At 37.7% G+C, this 19,248-nt stretch overlaps 1 protein-coding gene and 1 long non-coding RNA gene across 43 annotated transcripts in view; one reads left to right on the top strand and one right to left on the bottom strand.

The window, feature by feature from the left end:
- Positions 1 to 11,168, top strand: part of RORA (RAR related orphan receptor A) — a 480,592-nt gene extending 469,424 nt beyond the window's left edge. For all 42 annotated transcript variants that reach the window (XM_069026282.1, XM_069026290.1, XM_069026284.1 and 39 more), the window contains 6 exons: positions 128 to 249; positions 1,475 to 1,607; positions 2,283 to 2,390; positions 3,801 to 3,911; positions 5,225 to 5,337; positions 6,606 to 11,168. In XM_069026282.1, coding sequence (XP_068882383.1) covers positions 128 to 249; positions 1,475 to 1,607; positions 2,283 to 2,390; positions 3,801 to 3,911; positions 5,225 to 5,337; positions 6,606 to 6,770 — 752 coding nt within the window. In that variant the 3' untranslated portion in view covers positions 6,771 to 11,168. The remainder of the gene's footprint in view (positions 1 to 127; positions 250 to 1,474; positions 1,608 to 2,282; positions 2,391 to 3,800; positions 3,912 to 5,224; positions 5,338 to 6,605) is intronic.
- Positions 130 to 19,182, bottom strand: LOC138116707 (uncharacterized). Its single transcript, XR_011154310.1, has 3 exons — positions 19,012 to 19,182; positions 2,695 to 2,741; positions 130 to 216 (listed from the first exon to the last, which is right to left on the bottom strand). It is a non-coding gene; the product is annotated as an uncharacterized lncRNA (long non-coding RNA).
- Positions 19,183 to 19,248: the final 66 nt, after the last annotated feature.

Below are 19,248 nucleotides of genomic sequence, written 5' to 3'. Positions count from 1 at the left end.
AGCAGTTTTCTCTCTCAGCTCACCCTCTCCCCTCCCCCTGTTGCATCTGAAATATATGAGCTTTTCTCGTGTCTGAAGGTATAGCTTTGCATTTTTAATGTGTGTCGCTTTCTGCTCTTTCTTTTAGAACATCTTGCACAGAATATTTCCAAGTCACACATGGAAACTTGCCAGTACTTGAGAGAGGAGTTACAGCAGATAACATGGCAAACTTTTCTGCAGGAAGAAATTGAGAACTATCAGAACAAGGTATAAAGCATGCCAAGCTATGGCATGGTTTCTTTAAAGCATGGTATTTCCATAACACACTGCAAAATTCACTTTTTCACCGCTTTCTCTTTACTATCAAGAATGTATATCTGTGTGTTTAAAAAAAAAAATGCTCCAGAATCAAAAACAGCAAGATGGTCAGGATATCCTTTGCATTTGTCATTTTTACAGGTATAGGAAAAGGCAAAGCCATTCTCCTAAAATTTGTCTCTGATAAAGAAGGATAGGAAACAATAGGGATTTTTTTCAATCCTAATTGGCATGTTATTTTCTTCTCTTAATTTGTAATCTCCTGGATCAACAACAACAAAAGCCAAAGCCACCAAGTTTTGTGATGTTACATGCTGTGTTTTGTTTTGAGTTTATAAACAGAGCTCCATCAGATTTCCAGCCTTTGGGGTTCACTAACGCTGATTCATGCTCCAGCTGTCCCTCAGCGTTTGGGTTTTACCTGTGGAGTAGCAGCACAGTGCTGCCATGCCACCAGGGTATTGTAAGATCTAATCAATGTTATTTCCAACATGCCTTCCATCCACAAGCTACTACAAATTGGCTACTTTTGGAAAATGGCCTTGAGAAGCACTGCTGAAGCACACTGTTTTTTCAACATATTTTTCATTTCCACAGAAGAATATTTAACCTTTAGGAATATAATTTTTTCTACTTTAGGTGATTTCATTCTGCATTATTATCAACATTGGAAAAACGCACTACTTGCATGCCTTCTTTATGTTGTTATAAGGTGATTTTCACATATGAACATCTTTACATGTATCCTTCTGAAGATGAGCTAGGTTGATAATTTACATTCAGTACAAAATAGAGAAGCTGATAAGAAAAATATGATCATGCCTTGCTGGTGTAAATTGGCATTTTATTTTCATGCAGTGAATAAAATGCCCACTGAAATGACCAGAATCATTACATTTTGACATTTTTGGCCTATGAAATAGAAATACTCCAACCTGGATCTCTTCTGATATGGCTGAAGAAGTCTTCCATGGTTGCATTGTCACTTATCCACATGAGGCTCTGGCTTTGAGGTCAATTCCCCTTGTCTTTTAAGCAGACTGTAGCCAGGAGTGTTGGAGAAAATTTACTCCACTTTCTTGTTTGGTGTTTTTTTAGCTCAGTTTTACTTTCTGACAATGAGGTTTCCAAAGCTTGGTTAGTAATCTTTGAATTTCTCTTCTCTCTCAAACAGCAAAGGGAGGTAATGTGGCAGTTATGCGCAGTCAAAATAACAGAAGCTATACAGTATGTAGTGGAATTTGCCAAACGCATTGATGGCTTTATGGAACTGTGTCAAAATGATCAAATTGTGCTTTTAAAAGCAGGTATGTGGGTCAGTTTTAAGGTCTGCTTCTATTAGTTTTGCCTAAGGAAGGTGTTACATACAGTGGTTGCATACGCATATATTCATATGTAGTACAATGCTCATTTAAAATTAAATAAGGGAAAACCTTGCAAATTGTCTGTCTTTGAAGTAATACCATCTTAGTTATTCTGGGGAGAAGGAGTTCAGGTCTACCTATTAAATTTTCATTATTGACAAAGGGAGTAATGAGTGTGTTAAGATGTAAAAGTTGGATTTTTTTTTTTTTTAATTGCTAATAGTGAATATTTCAAGGTAAAAATCCAGATTTTTTTTTCTACAATATTTTTGCAAGATATTGTAGAAGTAATGCAGGTTGCAAATACTGAACCAAGTTGTTAAGGCTTTGTGAACATAAATTTAAATGAGCTGCTTTGGCTTCGGAGACTTCGTTACTCTAAAAACATTACTAGAGTTTATTAGCATTAACTAAGTTGCTTTAGCAAAAACTTGTAAAAGGGTTTATGGGAATTCTTTTAATTCTACCAGCAAACCAAACTATGCTGTGTTACACCACAGCAACTTACTACTCTACTCAATTGATAATGAATGCAGAGCATTATTTTTAAATCCTCACTTGCTCTTTGCAACTGAAGTCTCTCCTTCCATAGTCAAACATACGTTGTTTCTGTTTTAGGGTCTTTAGAGGTTGTGTTCATCAGAATGTGCCGTGCCTTTGACTCCCAGAACAACACAGTCTACTTTGATGGCAAGTATGCTAGCCCAGAGGTTTTCAAGTCCTTAGGTAAGGAAATGTCAAGTGTTGTGTCTTAGAAAAACAAAACAAAACCAAAGAAAACAAAAAAACCCAAACCAGAATAAAAATAATAAGGTGGAAAAGCAAGGGAATACAGCTGCTTTGAAAAATTAGTCTATAGTATTCAAATAAAAGAGTTCTGGAGCTCAAACTACTGTTTCATAAGCTGTCATGCTGGCTCTGTTTGAGGCCAAGTTGATTTCAGGAGGTAAAAGTGCTTAACTCTCTGTAGTAAAGGACTGTTGGTGCTGAAGTTCAGCATTTTGATTAGGGTAGAGCAGTTTGGACTCACCTGTTGAGAAGCCAAGATTTCATATCTGATGTAACACTTCATATATCCTGTTGGAAAAGGCAGCAGATTTTAAGCTTACTTTGGATATACTTATGTATAGTGACATATGCGTTATTGCTCTGAAGATGTTAATGGTGTTTTTAAATGTGCTAAGTCCAGTTATTTGCAGGTAAAATACTGTAAATAATTTTTTTAATTGAACTACATACAATTTTGAAATTTTTTCCCATGTATTTTTGCTGATTTTAAAAGGAGGTATTCACTGGGTTTGGGCTGTAAACCATTTTGGAGGGCAGTGAAAATACATCAGTGGAAAAAGCTGGACAATTACTGAAGTATTCTCTGCCTTTCTAAAACACCTCAAGGTACAAGGTCAGAGTGCAAACAAGTCTGGGTTCTAGGGAAATATAACTTGGATCTGTTACCAGCTGTATCCACAAGGTCAGGCTGGGGAGGCTGAGGAAAACCCTCTTCTCTCAGGTTGTGATCCTCTTCAGAGCAGGGCTCACTTTAAAGACTGTGTACCTGCATGTGTGACAGCAGCAGTAACCTGAATAACACCTGTGTGAGCAAGAGAATGGACGGAAGGAGACAGTTCCTCTTCTGCATGAACCGTGTTCAGTCAGACCTTGGCTTCTCCTTTTGCCTCCTGCATGTGCCTTGTGTGCCTCTCTCCCCCATTCTGTGTGCTCAATAATCTTAAAATCAGAACTTAAGTCTACTCTTTGAGCCTTCAGTCCACACTGATGTGACAAAATTCTATTTAGAACAGAAACAAAGATAAACCAATTTTGAGCTTGAAAATAAATGGCTTGAGATTTATCCATATTTACCCCACAAGAACCCAATGTAGAAAAGATACAGTGTGCAAAACCTTCAGAATCTTGGCTGCCAAGATGTGGGAGCTGGGGACTTGTGGGAGTGGAGTAATACCCTCAAGGATGAGTGAGATCTCACTGCCATCACTTCACAGTCCTTAAGGAGACCATTCACCTATGAATCGTTTTATAGCTATTTCTCATCTCCATCAGAATAAATCAACAACTCTGTCGCTCTGAAGTAGTTTTAAACAATGTTAACAAAAGCTGTACTTTTTTTTTTGGCAGGTTGTGAAGACTTCATTAGCTTTGTGTTTGAATTTGGAAAAAGTTTATGTTCTATGCACCTGACAGAAGATGAGATCGCTTTGTTTTCTGCGTTTGTTTTAATGTCTGCAGGTAAGAGATGGTTTCCTCTAGGTTTATTTGGTAGAGGTTGTTTCTATTTTGAGGTCTTTTTAACGATAACGTTAAGATTATTGGACATTGTGGCAATGTCACCATCTTTTTTAGTGTCTCCTCACCAAAATTTTTATTTTAATAAACACATTTGAATTTAGGAACCAATTTGTTAAATTGGAAATCCTAATCTGAGCCCTTGTTCTCCACATTTTCACCTTGTTGAGAACTCAGCTTCTGTGCAAAGACTTAAATACATTTGAGTGAGACCTGTGGGCCAAATCCTGGTGAGACAGGCAGTTACTGAACTCCCATAGTCAGCTTTCCATGTGTGGGAGCTTGCAGCTGCAGCACAAGAGAAAACCTCCAGCATTGCCATTTTAGTGTGGTACAAAGACACGCAAGTAATTTAGGTATCTGTTCCCACTGTGTGACTGGGCACACTGAGAATTATGATGCCAAACATCCAAGTCATCCCAAGAGTCAGGCTGGGTCTGCCATGCCTGCAGCTAAATTAATAATGACAGGTTGATGTGCACAGGGTGCTCCAGGTCCTGGGAAGGCTTCTTAGGTGAGGAAGAACAAGATACTGGGGCAGAAGGTGAGTTTGTGCCTGGCCTGACACCCGAGGAAGCACACTGTGAGTTCAGACTGCAGCACAGTAGACTCAGGAGTAGTGATGGAAAAGTCTATTAGCAATGGTGGATTTATTGAGTCTATCACAAATATGTTCTCATGCTGTTGGCCAGACAGGAAGTGTGTTAGCCCTTTGTCTTAGCAAGCCACAGAACCCTACAGTTCTGTCACACAGAGAACGTAGCAGCTAATACTACTTTTCTGCCAGGAAGTTTAGCTGCTTTTTTTTAACAGCTGAATCTTTGCATCTGATTTTTCTGTAAGTCACTCTAAGTTCTGTAAGTTCTGCTGGTTTTCTCTAAATTCTGTAAGATCTCAGCAAGAAGATCCTCTCCAACTACTTGTTCATTATATGATCTATTCATTTCCCAGTAAAAAGTTGCCAGCCTCATTTTGTAAACACCCTGCATTTTACAGAATTTTTTTTAGGAAATAAATAATAGATCTTAGTCACATACGTTGTAGTCTCCTAAATAAGGGCTTTATAAAAATAACTTTAAATGCATGTGATAAATGTATTTCAAAACCTATTAATTTTGAAACCCATTTTCTATATGAAAGTATATAACAAGTGGAAGGAAGATTGCAAACAGGAAAAATGCATCTGTAACAGTACTTCCTGGTGCGCTGTGATCCATATGTGCATTACTAGATGTTTTAACTCCATTTATATTCAGATCGCTCATGGCTTCAGGAGAAAGTAAAAATTGAAAAACTCCAACAGAAGATCCAGCTAGCACTTCAGCACGTCCTACAGAAGAACCACCGAGAAGATGGAATTCTAACAAAGGTAAGAATCATCCTATGCCATGTCACAGGACTGTGAAAGAGTGGCTTCATCTGAACATTGCCCAGATTCTGGGGTAAAAGCTCATACACAGTTAATTTATTTATAAACCCAAAATTCTTTGTTCAAAATTGAGCTGCTCAGCTGAGACTATTTACTTAAACCTAGAAGAGGTGAAATGATGATGTTCTAGGGATAATGGTCTGATTCTAGGTTGATAATGGTCTGAAAGGGATTATTTTTATGTGGAACTTCATGAAAAGTGATGAAGGTTTTTATTGTAGTTCTCCTACACAACACTCCTATTCACACAGAATAATACTACTTCAGTGCTACAACATGCATGCCTTAATCCTCGTGGAATCTCTGCCTGTCTGCCAATTAAGTTTTTAAGACATGCGAGACACAAACAAAACTTTTTTTCAGTCTTCCATGAGGACTTCCCCACACAGCCTTTTTCTCAGTTCTTCCAAATACTGATGCCTAGGAAAAAGAGGCACTACCTACTGTTATACTAATCTGAAGTATCTTCTTGTAATTTCTCAGAAATGGGAAAGTGGTGTGATGTTACAAGAAGTAAATCTGAAGAACTGGGGAAAGAGAGGCACTTCACTTTTACCTTGCAGAGATAGTTCCTTTTACACCGCTGCACAGGCAGAAAGCTTATGCTTCATTTCACACCAGAGTTAGTTACAATAGAAGCAGGATGGTCCAGCCTGGGGTCTGCAGATTTTCTTAATTTCAAACCCTAGCTCATGTCATTCTTCTCTTAGTGCATACTTTGGATACCTTTGTTGGAAGAAAGAGTCTTCCATAGGCTTTGACACAAATACTTTGCTCAGTAACTTCAGGGAGTACCCTCATGATGTTTTTGAAGTACATATTTTTCACCTTATTTGGCTTGAGGTAAATAAGTCTAATCTACTGCATTGCCAGTTCCTTCCATAATAGTCACAGTGGGTTTAAAAGCAATTGGGATTGCCTTCTTCCAAGAGGATAATTTAATGAATGAAGATCCAGCCCTGAAATACTTGTTTATCAATCCAGCAAGGAAACCTAATGCCACGTTTTCCTAATAACTTAAAAAAGATTATTTCACAAATAGCTGTGAGTCCATTACTATAATAGCTTTAGCAAATATCCGTGACTGTGCATCTGAAATGTCCTTGTTAAGGTAAATAATTTGGTTTGGGAGAGCTTTAATCCTTACAGCAAGAGTGGGAGGCCTGGTTCCATGTACGACCATATGACTTGTGTTCATTTTTTTACAGTTAATATGCAAAGTGTCTACTTTAAGAGCACTGTGTGGACGACATACAGAAAAGCTTATGGCATTTAAAGCAATATACCCAGACATTGTGCGACTTCATTTTCCTCCACTTTACAAGGAGTTGTTCACTTCAGAGTTTGAGCCAGCAATGCAAATTGATGGGTAAACGTATCACCTAAGCACTTCTAGAATGTCTGAAGTACAAACATTAAAACAAAAGAAAGGAAAAAAAAGGAAAAAAAAAAAAAAGAAAGAAAACCAAGACACTTTATATGGCCCTGCACAGACCTAGGGAGCCAACACACTGCACATCTCTTGGCGGTCGGGGTCAGGCGAAGGATGGGAAACAATGAAACAAAGTTGAACTTGTTTTTCTCATGCATATGATTTCCATTATGCCTACAAATATGGACCCTTTTTCTGTCTCAACTTCTCAATCCTTGACCTCTGTTTACACAGACTGAGGGTACTAATGTCAGAAGGTTGTTTTCTCCTGTAGTTCACTGCCCAGACTTTTGACAGAACAATCAATTTGTTGGTCAGAACAGAGTCCACCTAGTAATCAGCGACTGGTGTGCGTTGCAGAGATTTCAGCATCAGTTTGCACAACTTGCTCATTGTTTCATGAAGGACGATTTTTTTTCACCTACCACTGTTTGCCAGTAGACAGAATGGCATGAAAAGGGTCCATAGCAATAGCAACAATAGCATTATAATATATTACAGGGTAAATGGGCATGAAGACTATATATAGCAAAAGAGATATTGTTTATATATTGTTTTAATTAATATAAAATGTAGTTACTGGTATAGCTTTTCTTGTTGAATTGATAAGGCACTTTCATTTTGCACCTTTTTCTTTAAATTAAATGCTAGCGTGTTCATTGTTGTGTTGCATGTGCACCAGAAATTCAAGTTTAACTGAAAAAGGTTTGGCAGGTACTGGTACATTGGGAGGTATTTATGCTGCTGTTTTCCATGTTACTTTTAAAGAGAGGCTGGTCATATCCTGAAATGGTTACAGATTTTTTTAAAGAGTTGAAAATAATGACAATTTTCTACATTAAAATAATCCTTTCAGAAGTTAAATTCAAAGGTACTTTTATTTTCAAATCTTTCAAACCTGGATGCTTCAAAGTCAAAAGCCTTATTTTCAAAGGTTCTGAGTTTCCACTGTCAGAGTTAAACTAATTAATTAGAGATCATTTACAAATGAGTAACACAACATCTTTGAAAATCAGGCTATTAAATAGTGTATTTCTGCCCACCATAAATCCAATATTCAAGTCTGTATCTACAGTAAAAGTATGTGTGTATGACATGTCTGCAGAAAAGTAGTTTTTATACATGATATTACATACTTTTGTACTCCATATCGTAAACAATGTCTTCAAATGCCAAGCTGTAGCCTGTCAAAATCTATAGGTTTGTCTTTGATTTCAGTGAGTTTGAGACACACTGACCCCTGTTCTTCAGCATCCAGCAGTTCAGTTTCAGGGAGCTGAACAGAGAAGTCTGTTCTCTCCTTATTTAAAAAGACGCACTTTAAAGTTGATCAGATGGGGACAGACTAAGGAAGGAAAGGCACACTTTTGCTAGAAAGCATTGGTTTGTACTCGGTACAAGCCTGGAAATCATTAATATCAGAAATCTGCATTCTGTGATTCTGATTCCTGTATTGATTGCATAACCAACCAATAAGCTGAATCTTGCAGTGTTAATAATTACCATTCCCATCAGGAAGGATTCTGTCTCTGAGCAAAGCTGGCAGTAAATGTAGTTCTGAAGGAAGCAGATTCACATAAACGACATTGCAAATTAAAACTGTAGCTGTTTGAGCCAGAGGTGTGTAATTGGGTTTGGATGAGATGAAGATGCATAACTGGATGCCCTGTAGGCCAACGCAAATGCAGTTTCTGATGAAGTACCTAAGAAAAAGCTGGGAACTTCAGAAAAGGAAAAGGAATGAGACAGAATGTGCCCTACTGCTTTAATTTCCAAGGGTAAACAATCTCATATAGGTTATAGTTGTTGAGAAGTAACAAGCGAATAGAAGCACACTGAAACCTAAGTATTTTAAAAGGAGAATCAGTGGGTTCTTATTAGCAAAATACAGGTTTATTCTATGATTTGAACATGTTTCCTTTGGGGTCAAATTGAGACATTTATCTGTGACACTTACTAAAACCGTTCCAGTCTAGCGCATCAGGGAAGGTTACAGCTATCATTCATCTCTAGGGTTTGAAAGGAGGCCGAGAGGAGAGCATCACGGTTCTTCCTCAGAGCAGTGTGCTCTGGAGTGTGGGAGGGGAACACCTGCAGCTCTGTGAGCACTGGGATGGAGGCAAGAGAGGGCTTTTGGATGAAGTCCATAGAGCTGTCTTTTTCCTGCTCCATCCTGCCTGCTCCTGAAGAGGTGGCTCACAGCCCAGCACATGCTCTCTCCACTCCCACTGAAACGCTTTTCCTAGGATCATTGTTTACTTTATTGGAGTAACTGGCATGATATGGTACTTGCATTCTAATGTGTGTTCCTATTTTTGAAGCACCCCTTTTAACTAACAAATGTTTTCTGAATGTGACCAGCCTTAGGTGCTAGTCCTGTAAAGATCAACTAAACTTAATCTCAGTGTCAACTAATGAATAACGAAGTAAGACCTGTACTTTTTTTAGAGAGCGAGATACAACTCCTACTTCTGACAATGTAGACTACCAGGCAAAATATTTGGGGATTAGTTTTCAGTCACATCCTGTTCTTACCTTTTTATGATGAATATTAGTACTTTACCAGGCATCTAGGTGCCAGTGATTTTGTATGGAATCTGTTTAGCATATTTACATTCATAAATCATTGACAATACAAGTCTTGGAGCATTTACTAATAAAATACATAACGATAAAAAGGTTTCAAGTAGGGCCTTAGCTGAAAATGATCTTCCAGGCCAGAAAATACTATCATTTTTGTTTGTGGGAGCTCATGTGTACTGGGACCTTGTTAAATCAAGCTGAGCATACATATCCCAAGTAACTTAGCTTTCCTGATCACAGTTAACAGCCACTTGGCAATAGAGTATAATTTCTGGGTTGCTCTTCATGGAGAGGGGGAAAAAAGGGATACAACACAGCAGATGTACTGATAAGACATCTGTTGCCAAGAAGGTTTTTATGCAAGGGGACTCAGAATAACACTGGAGTGGCCGGTCAGAGGTGGCCATGTGAGAACCCAGCGCAGCAGAGGAAATTCCCTCTGCAAAACACGTGGGACTGTGGCCTGGTATCAGATGATCAACCAGTTAAAAAACACTGGAGGTCAATGGATATTCACATGAATATTTTCATAATGTGCCCAGTTCACTACAAATAAAAACACTAGGATAGCTGAACATAATATTTTAAGTTTTGATGACCTGGTCCTTAGAGTCTGCAAAGATATTTTCCTTGGGAGTTCTATCTATCCCTGGAGATGTTTTCTGGATTTCTAGGAAGAGCTACTAGACTTATACTGTCATCTGAACCACCCTAATGTATGTCATCACCTCCCGCATTGTTTGACGTATGGAATTAGGTAAAAAGGGAGGCTGTTTTTAAGTTTGGTTGTTCTTTATTAGCTTATCTATCTTAGTATGGATACCAAGATATCTGTGTATGTGCACCTGTGTGTGTGTGAGAGAGTCCATTGTGTGCGCACATGAGTGTATGCGTGGGACGTGTGAGCGGCTGCTTCTAGGCTGTTAAGTGTCAATGGAATAAAGAAAATGTATTCAAAATACTTAAGTCAAAAATAGAAGGTGGAAAAAAAGATTTATTCTATACAAAGCCTTGTCTGGACCACTTTAGAGAGACTTCTATTTTTTTAACCCTTCTATAAATGTTTGATGGCACTTGAAATATTCCTGCAATAAAATGTGATTTGTGTAAACATTAAAAAAAAAGATTTTGTAATGTGAAACAATGAAAGAAAGTAATGTAATTTTTCTAAAAAACAAAAAAAAAAACCACAAATGAACGAACTTTGTATTATTTTCTTGATGGAATTTGTCTATTTGTCTTTGGAAAACTTTTTATTTCATTGAATGTGCCATAGTAGAGGTGTGTTTTTCTTTTTCTTTCTTTTTTGTTTTGTTTTGGTTTTTTTTTTTTTAACATTTTAGATTAAAGGAATAGCTGTGTTCCGACATTCCAAAATGCAAGATGACATAGCAGTCATGATTAAAAGGTTTGATTAGTAAGCTTCAATCATTGTTGCTTTTTTTGCACATGTTCTTCATTCCTCTACAGTGCAATATGTACATAGAGCACTTGCGGGTGTAACCTTGATCCCTCAGGGAAAAATACATATTTGTACAGGATTTTTCTTTTTTTTGCCTTTTTTCTTTTCTTTCCTTTTTTTCTTTTTTTTTTTCTTTTTTTTTTTTTTTTTGCTAAGGAATGTCGATTGAATCACTTGTCTGTTGTCGAGGGGCAGCCAGATAATAATCCTAAACCACTGTCACAAAACATTGATTGTTTAAATTTTGTGCCCTTTTATTATTTAAAAAACAAAAATAAAAGTTATTTTCTGACAGTTCTTTGTGCTGATTGGTGAAAAAAAGGGTAAATAGATAAGCACCTTATGATTGACTTAACTGTGAATGACAATCCATCTCGTTATCAACAAGAGAAGCCCTATCATTTTGGAGCTGGGGTTATGAGTCAGAAACTAATGTGCTCAGGGATCTTCTAAAACTCTTCAACAGGGTGGCCAGCACTGCTGGTGGAACAAATTACTTTTTAAAAAATATGCTAGTATTTCTTCCCTTCCCCCTGCCCCCAGGCACAAGAGAACTGGATTTTTTTTTAACTCAATGCTCTATGTGTGCCTCATTCTCTTGCTCACTTTTGTAGTAGAGCTGCTTTTTGGTCGGTATTTTGCTCGAAACAGAAGTACTCCAAACAGTGCAAAGATTTTACAATTATATTTTAGAAAATAAATGCTGACCCACTAAATAAATGATTGAAATTAATTTCAGTACCCTCTGGACATTTTTATAATGATAGGACTACTTTTCCAGATGAAATTCAGTGTTCTGCAATAGAAAACAGCTTTTAGTATTTAAATTATTGTCAAAGAAAATGAATCAGCTTATGAGAATACAGTAAGAATGAAAAGGTCATGATTGGGTTTCAGCAGTGAAGTCACACAGAAAGGAACACAGATCTGCAGGAATACAAGAACAACACTTCAAATGTTGTCTGTTGTTGCAGATGTTTCATGGTAAAGCCAAAACCAGACTGAAAAGAAGCACTGAGGCTGAAGACATTTTCCTATCTAGTACATCAAATACAGCAATTCCAAGTGATCTTACAATGGCACCAAAATCCACCAATGTTTAGGAAGTCTCCCAGTGCCAAACTATAGGATGCTGGAAGCATATCCCAATTAGCTTTGTTTTATGGTTTCACATTCTTTTGAAAATGCAAGTAGAAAAGCAAATAAACAACTACAAGCAAAATGAGCAAGGCGTCAAGACTTTGGTTACGTTGGGAAGAGAGTGAATTTAATTTCTCCGTCAAATCTGTCTGCTTGTAGAAAGCCCCAGTTTTCCAGTATCTTTGACGATTTTTTCACGGGGTATACAGCTTCCAGTTGGTTACTTTAGATTGTTTAATAAATAGGGAAACTATTTACTAGTACTTAGGGTTTCACAGGCTGACAGTCGAGTTTAGCTAGGAATGGCTTTCCAAGGCAGACGAGTGCTTAGCAAGTATGATCTCTTGGTGTTCTGGCATCTTCAGCAGAAGAAAATTCCTACTGCTGATTCACAGTGGGCCCTATTCTTTACACACTTGCACATCAATTAAACATACTCTTGGAATGGACAATCTATAAGATGTTTTAACTATGTAGTGGGATGATCCAAGCATTACAATATCTTTTTTTGGATCGGCATAGACATAGTCCCCAGTCTGTACTTGATGAACAAAACAGGTCACACAGTGTAAGCTGTGCAAACAACATGTATTTTTTCCCTAGACATTCCCAATGTAGATAAACCTATTAATATAAATGTCAGAAACAGCACTTACTATACAATATCCAAAAATAATAAGCAATTTTCTCTTGATTATTCATTGTATGAAATTCTACCTGTGCTAGCTGATTCAGATTGCACAGAACATCTTTATTTTCCTTAGCTGGAGAAATATAACTATTAGAATTACTTTTTAATTAATAATACTAATATTTATTACTTTTAAAGTTTCATCCATTAATATATTTGAACATTAGCCTCTTACTTTCTTTTTGTTTAAATATTCCTTTCAGTAAATCATTTGGTGGAAATGAGGGCAAATGCATACAAATACCAAATACAACAACAAAAAGTAAAGTTTTAAAATATAAATTAGTTTTTATTTAAAAATTCTTGCAGTGTGTGCTTTAATTCTAGTACTGTGATAATGGCTTGCTACATAATGCTAAGTCACTGGACTTGAGGGGAAAAATACGTAACATAATATACAGTCTATCTTTGGAACTTTATTCAGGTACTAAATAGAATTTTAACATCAAAACAGAAGCTGTATTCTACCTTTTCCATATGTAATGTTGCTGTTTGTCTTTTTTTTTTTTTTGCCTTTATCATTGGTAGAATATAGCAATAACTTTATAGCAATAAGTAGGCTATCCAAATAAGAAACAAAACATGATAAAGGCTTCAGATCAATACTCATAGGCTCACTTCTTCTGCCACAATATTCACTTGTATGTCTTCCCTCATAATCTTATTACTTCTTCAAGCTGAACTTCACAATCAAGTTGTTCAACTTGATGTGTGACATCACACTATTTGTTAACATCTGCATGTTTTCAGTGTTCACATGTCCTACGTATACTCATGTTCTTATGTTAGTGTTTCTCAAGGTTTCTGAAAGCACAATATCTGTGGGCTATAATTCTGCACAGGGCTCTCTGTGTTGGAATTAACTTACGTTTCCTGGGGCAGGGAGTGTGAATCAGCTGGAATTATTGGCAGCATTTCCTAACTGAAGGAACCAAGCTGCTGCAGGTACTTGGGAACTCTCCGGCCACTGCAAATCCAAGTGCAGCCCCCAGCCGGCTCTTGCAACTCCTCCAGGCCGTGGGGCTGAGCTGCAGCTCCCGAGTTCCCTGCCCAGCGCGCTCCTGTAGCCAGCACAAGCACGTGCTCCGCGCTGCAGGAGCTGCACTTCACAAAGAACCGAGCTGGGTGTGCCTGGCAGGGTGTTTCGATAATAATCTAAACACTTGGGCAGCGTTCAAACAACCAGTTGTGACTTTCGGTTTGAGAAACACTACCCTGAATTACCCTACAAAGTCTTAATGTAGATGCACAAACTTTACAGGAACTTGCAAACTGTAATGCTATCTATATCTAATGCAGAGAATTCATAAGCAATACAGTGAATTTTATTTCACAAAAAGGCATACGTACTGTACACCTTTCTAAATCCAAAATGTTCCTCATTTCTACATTGATTTAGAAACAAGTTACAGAACAGTGGTCAATATTTGAAGTATTAGGACATTAACTGGCTGCTTCTTTATATGTAACTGTATTGTCTGCCTGCTCCTTTTCTGGAGATGTGTTTTTGTATTGGATGTTTGGGCCAATGGGAGGCTTCAAGCTACAGTGTATTTTCCCAGATTAAATATATTTAACATATGACAAACCCCAGACAAGGCTTTTTAAAATGTATTAAGAACTGCAGTGTTAGGTGGTTTATTTGCAAACTGTTTTCAATGTTGTCCATTTTTATGGCACCTTTAACAATATTGTTTCCAAAGTACAAAAAAAAGGTTAAAAATATTCTAGCCATAACTGAATGTCAAGCAATAAAAACAAATGACTTTTTGTGCATAGATTTAAAAGAAATACAAGTTTTAGACATCTGCATGTAAATGCAATCTCTTGTTTACTGCTTTCTTAAACTTGAGCAACCGATTCCTTATTTTACTACTAATTTAAGGACTTGTAATGGCCTGTAAACATTTTATCTTGCTCTATTCTTTCAACTCTAACTTTGTCTCTGCTTTGGAGTCATAATATTTAATGTTGTTCTGCTCACCTCTATACAGTTAACTTTTTGCTTTCATTCTGTATAGATAAAATTATACTATAAACAGCCTACACAGTGCAAATATTTATCTGTTTATCAAATACCACATTATGCTGTATAATATCTGTTTTACTATATAATCTATTTTAGACATAGCTGTTTAGAACTAGAGTGTGCTATTTTTGTGTTTTTCTGATGTGTGGTGCTAGATAAGTTACTTTTGTGAACAAAAACAAACAAACCCCTTTTATTCCTAGACAATACCACCTTTGGGTCTTGTTAATTTCACTGAGTATAACTATATATAAATATATATATTTGTGTATATATATATATATACACCAACGTATGCCCAACAAGTACCTGTATCAGAGTACAAGATTTGGGACATGGTTTTCTCTTTAAATGCATAGTGTCATTATATAAATTATTCTATAGTATATTTAATAAGGAGAAAATTACTTCACCGGTACAGATACTTGATATCAAATGTAGAATTTTTTTCTACATTATTAACATTATTAATTATTAACGTTATTAAAAATGTTCTGTCCAGCTTGTTATCCTTTTGGTTACTAAAACAGTTTGCCTGTATTGTATCAAAAATAAGAAAAACATCTATTCTGTCAGTATAAAATAATTACAATATGCTGTCTGTCTGAAAGGGAGGTAGTTATTTGGCTTGTTGGGAGAATTCTATCCTGTTGTTGCATCAGAAATTTATAGATGTTATTCTGCTGGGTGCCTTCCTCCCTCCTCACTTTAAATAGGATCTGTACACACTCAGACTGCGGATGTTACTGGGCCATGCCTACACACTTAACTCCAGTTACTGTAAATAGGAATGTTCTGTAAATCTGCCATGATGGATGGCTACATTCAGTCCCTGGATATGCTTTATACACCATGAATACATATCCAAGGACAGCCAGTAGCAACTGAAGTTCATTAAGAAGTGGAATTTGCAATGTTTTGTCAGGTATGGGGGTTTTGTTTTTATTTTTTCATGTATACCTTAATTTACGTAGTCATATACCCTTCAAAGTATTCCTATCCCCTGTTCCTTTCATTCTAGATATTGTTTTCATGTTCATTCTTAAAAACTGATGGATATCAAATATCTAACTAAAGAGGTAATTAACCTTTTAAATATTTATTAGAACTTTTCTGTAATATTACTGAATTTATAAGATCTTTAGCAAAGATTTTTGAGCAATTTATTAATAACAATGTTTCTGTTTACTGCACTTTTTGATAATAGAAGGTAGTGAATTTTAAAGCCATGGTTCTTGGCTTCCATGCACTGCTTTTATACCCTCAATCCAAGGAATATATATATATAAATAATTTTTTTTAAACAGCAAACATACTGTTGACCTAAAAACAAAAACAAACTTTACTGCACCATGGGTATATTTTCATAAGTGGAATGTTTAACTGCAAACACTATCAGGACAATTATAAAAACCTCTTGAAGCTACCATCTTACTTAAATATAAGCCATGACAATTTTGTTTTCCCTTCTTGATTTAAGTCACCTTTTGATATTTTCAAAGAGAAAAGGACTCACTCTTAAATTTGTACTTACCAACCTATAAGTAATGCCAGGAACGCATTCTCCCTATTGTTTTAATAGTTTGATATATTTATGCAAAACCATTTGGTTAACATTTATCCTCCCTCTTTACTAAATGTTCAACGTACCAACACCATAATAAATGCTGATTACAAATATACATCGGATTGAAGATTAAGCACACAGACTTAAAAACCTCGTTGAGTGATATGCTCAAATTTCTGTAAATACACACAAGTTTAATGCAATTATACTGTACATGTAAATATGTGCTGTCTGTTATGTGTACAGTATGTATAAATTCCTTTTCTAGCCACAATAAAATGTAAGCCATCAAGAGGAAGACTAAAGTGGTATTGTACTAAACCTTTGCTAATGATCTTTACCCAGTCACTTCACTTTTCCCTTCCATGGACCTTTCCAACTCACTCTTACAATAGCCTACTTATATTCAAGTTTGTTATTTTACTCGGTCCCAAAAAAAGTATTTTGATTCATTTTGTAAATATGACTGTAAAAATAAGAGATTTAATGTTGTCTTTTAAATACTCCAATTTTCATTCTAATATGAATGTTGTTATATTGTACTTAGAAACTGTACCTTTAATATTACATTACCTTTATTAAGTGCATTGAACACATCGATTTTAGATGTGCTTTATGTACTGTTATCCTGTAATAAAACTTCAGCTTCTAATGGAAAAAATCTGTCTTAATTTTTTGTCAGTAGCATCTTGCTTGTTCTTCTGAATTGTGGTTTATTAGGTTTATTCCTTAAGGAATACACTGATACAAAAATAGGCTACACATATATTAGAGCTGTATTAGCACATACACCATGTTTCATTAGGCAGCAGGGAAACAAGATGACCCCCAAACACCTTTTAAGCTCCCCTTTTGGCCAACAAGAGCTTTAAACCTTCTCAGAATGAATGGATTAATGTAGCTTCCCTCTACTTGAAGGTGTCTTGTTTGAAATCACAGTTCCCTACATCAAGTGCAAAAGAAAAGAAATCTGGCACAAGGCCCTCCCAGTGAACTCTTGCAGTAGAAGTACTACTTCAGGAAAGCTCTAAATGAGGAGTTGGGTATCAAAATTGAAGTTTCAATACAATTTAGGCATCAACAGTCAAAAGTGCAACTCCCCTCTGCTGTGCTAACTTTGAGAACACCTGAATGTGTCAGCAGCATGCTTGGTCTTAAGGCTTCAGGCATGTGAAATTCTCCTTCTGCACCTACTCAGAAATGCCTCGGTCTTGACTAGAGCTTTTAACAGCTCAGTATCTATACGCCTGACCATGATCCAGAAATAGATTCTAGCATTCATCTTTGAAGCACTGTATCTGGAAGGAGCCATCACCTCCAGATCATCTCTACAAAAAAAGTAGTGGAAGTGATAACTCTTAGGACTGTAGCACTAAGCAGTGCCATGTGTTCTACAGCAGCTCCATGTCTGCAGCAGTGAAGACACTGAAAACACAGATTTAATTTTCTCATACTCGGGACATGATTCCTGCCCAGTCTTCCCAGTCACTGGAGAGTTCCTAACCAAGATACAGGTTAGGGAACAGCTTTATAAAGAACCATATAGTTCACTATAAAACACAGGAATTTTTCTGAAGTGAGACACTAAAGACTCCTTCCTGTGCCTGCCCATAAGGAAAGCTCAACTGTACGTTAGGAGTTGGTGGTTTTGACCTCTGGTTATTTCACAGAACCACAGAATTGCTGAGGGTGGCAGGGACTTCCAGAGGCCACAAGCAGGGCCTCCTTGAGCTGGTTGCCCAGGACCGTGCCTGGCTTTTGAATATTTCAAAGGATGGTGACTCCACAGCCTCCCTAGGCAACCTGTGCCAGTGTTTCATCAGACTCACAGTGGAAACGTGTGTCCTGATGTTCATGTTTATGTCATGAAAGTACAAAGATCACTGGTAGGAAGTAGCACTATTTTATAAAAATACCCAGATACTGCAGGTTTAGAGAGATGCAGCCTGATGTAGGACTTAGGCTGCTACACTCACCAAGGTAAGCCCTCTCATCATTCAGCTATATAACTGTTACCATACCTGGGTTGGGAAGTAAGATCACTCCTTACAAAGGGGTAATTCCACGTCTGGGCTCTGGGTGGGCCTATCCAATGGGATAAAAAACCTTTCTGCTTCTCTAAGATAAATCAAGAGGGCAGAATTAAAATCAGTGTCCTTAAAATTGATCTGCAAGCAAGCTGAAGACTCCCTTGGTGGGTTTGGAAATCATTCTGAATCATCTCTGTGTTTTCATGTATTTGTGTAATAGTCCCCAGTTTTAATCATAGGACACCAAGCACACACTCTGCCCTCAATCATTTGCCCCATCTTTAGAGCAGTGACGGGCATCACCTTTTCTTGTAACACCACAAGAAAATGAGCTTCCATCACCCAGACCTATGGGTTCTGAGAATACCCAAATTCCACATCTTACCACACGGGGAAGCCTGCCCATCAGTAAAAAAGGCTTTGCGGCTCTGCTCATGAGAAGTGAGCCAGGGAAACTGAACGCCCAGGAAAGGAAGGAAGCTGATGAACGCAGCAGCCTCCTCGGGCATCTCAGCCCTCACACGCAGCTCCAACCCCTCACTGTCAGTGACAGACCCCACCTTTGCACACCCGAGGCGAGACGAGTGACCCGAGGCGCCCACCCTGCACAAGGCCCACCTCTACACAGCCAGAGCCGGGAGGAGCCACCCGCGACACCCACTCCCTACCCTGGGTCCCACCTCTGAACAGCCGGGAAGGGGCGGGATGTGCTGCCCGGGATATCCACCTCCTGCCCAGGCTCCGCCTCGGCCCCTCCGTGAACGCGGAGCACATCTCCCCGCGCAGTTCGGCTCCGCGCCATCATCCGCCCCGCCCACCACAAAATGGCGGCCACACCCTGAGGCGCTGCTCGAGTCCGCGTCTCCATTAACTGGTTTAGCACACGTGATCCACGCGCCAGGCGCTGATTGGCCAGT

The sequence above is a fragment of the Aphelocoma coerulescens genome, chromosome 10 (genome assembly GCF_041296385.1).
Source record: "Aphelocoma coerulescens isolate FSJ_1873_10779 chromosome 10, UR_Acoe_1.0, whole genome shotgun sequence".
Classification (NCBI taxonomy): Eukaryota; Metazoa; Chordata; class Aves; order Passeriformes; family Corvidae; genus Aphelocoma; species Aphelocoma coerulescens.
Note: the sequence above shows the minus strand (reverse complement) of the source record. Positions and strands in the feature narration are given on the sequence as shown.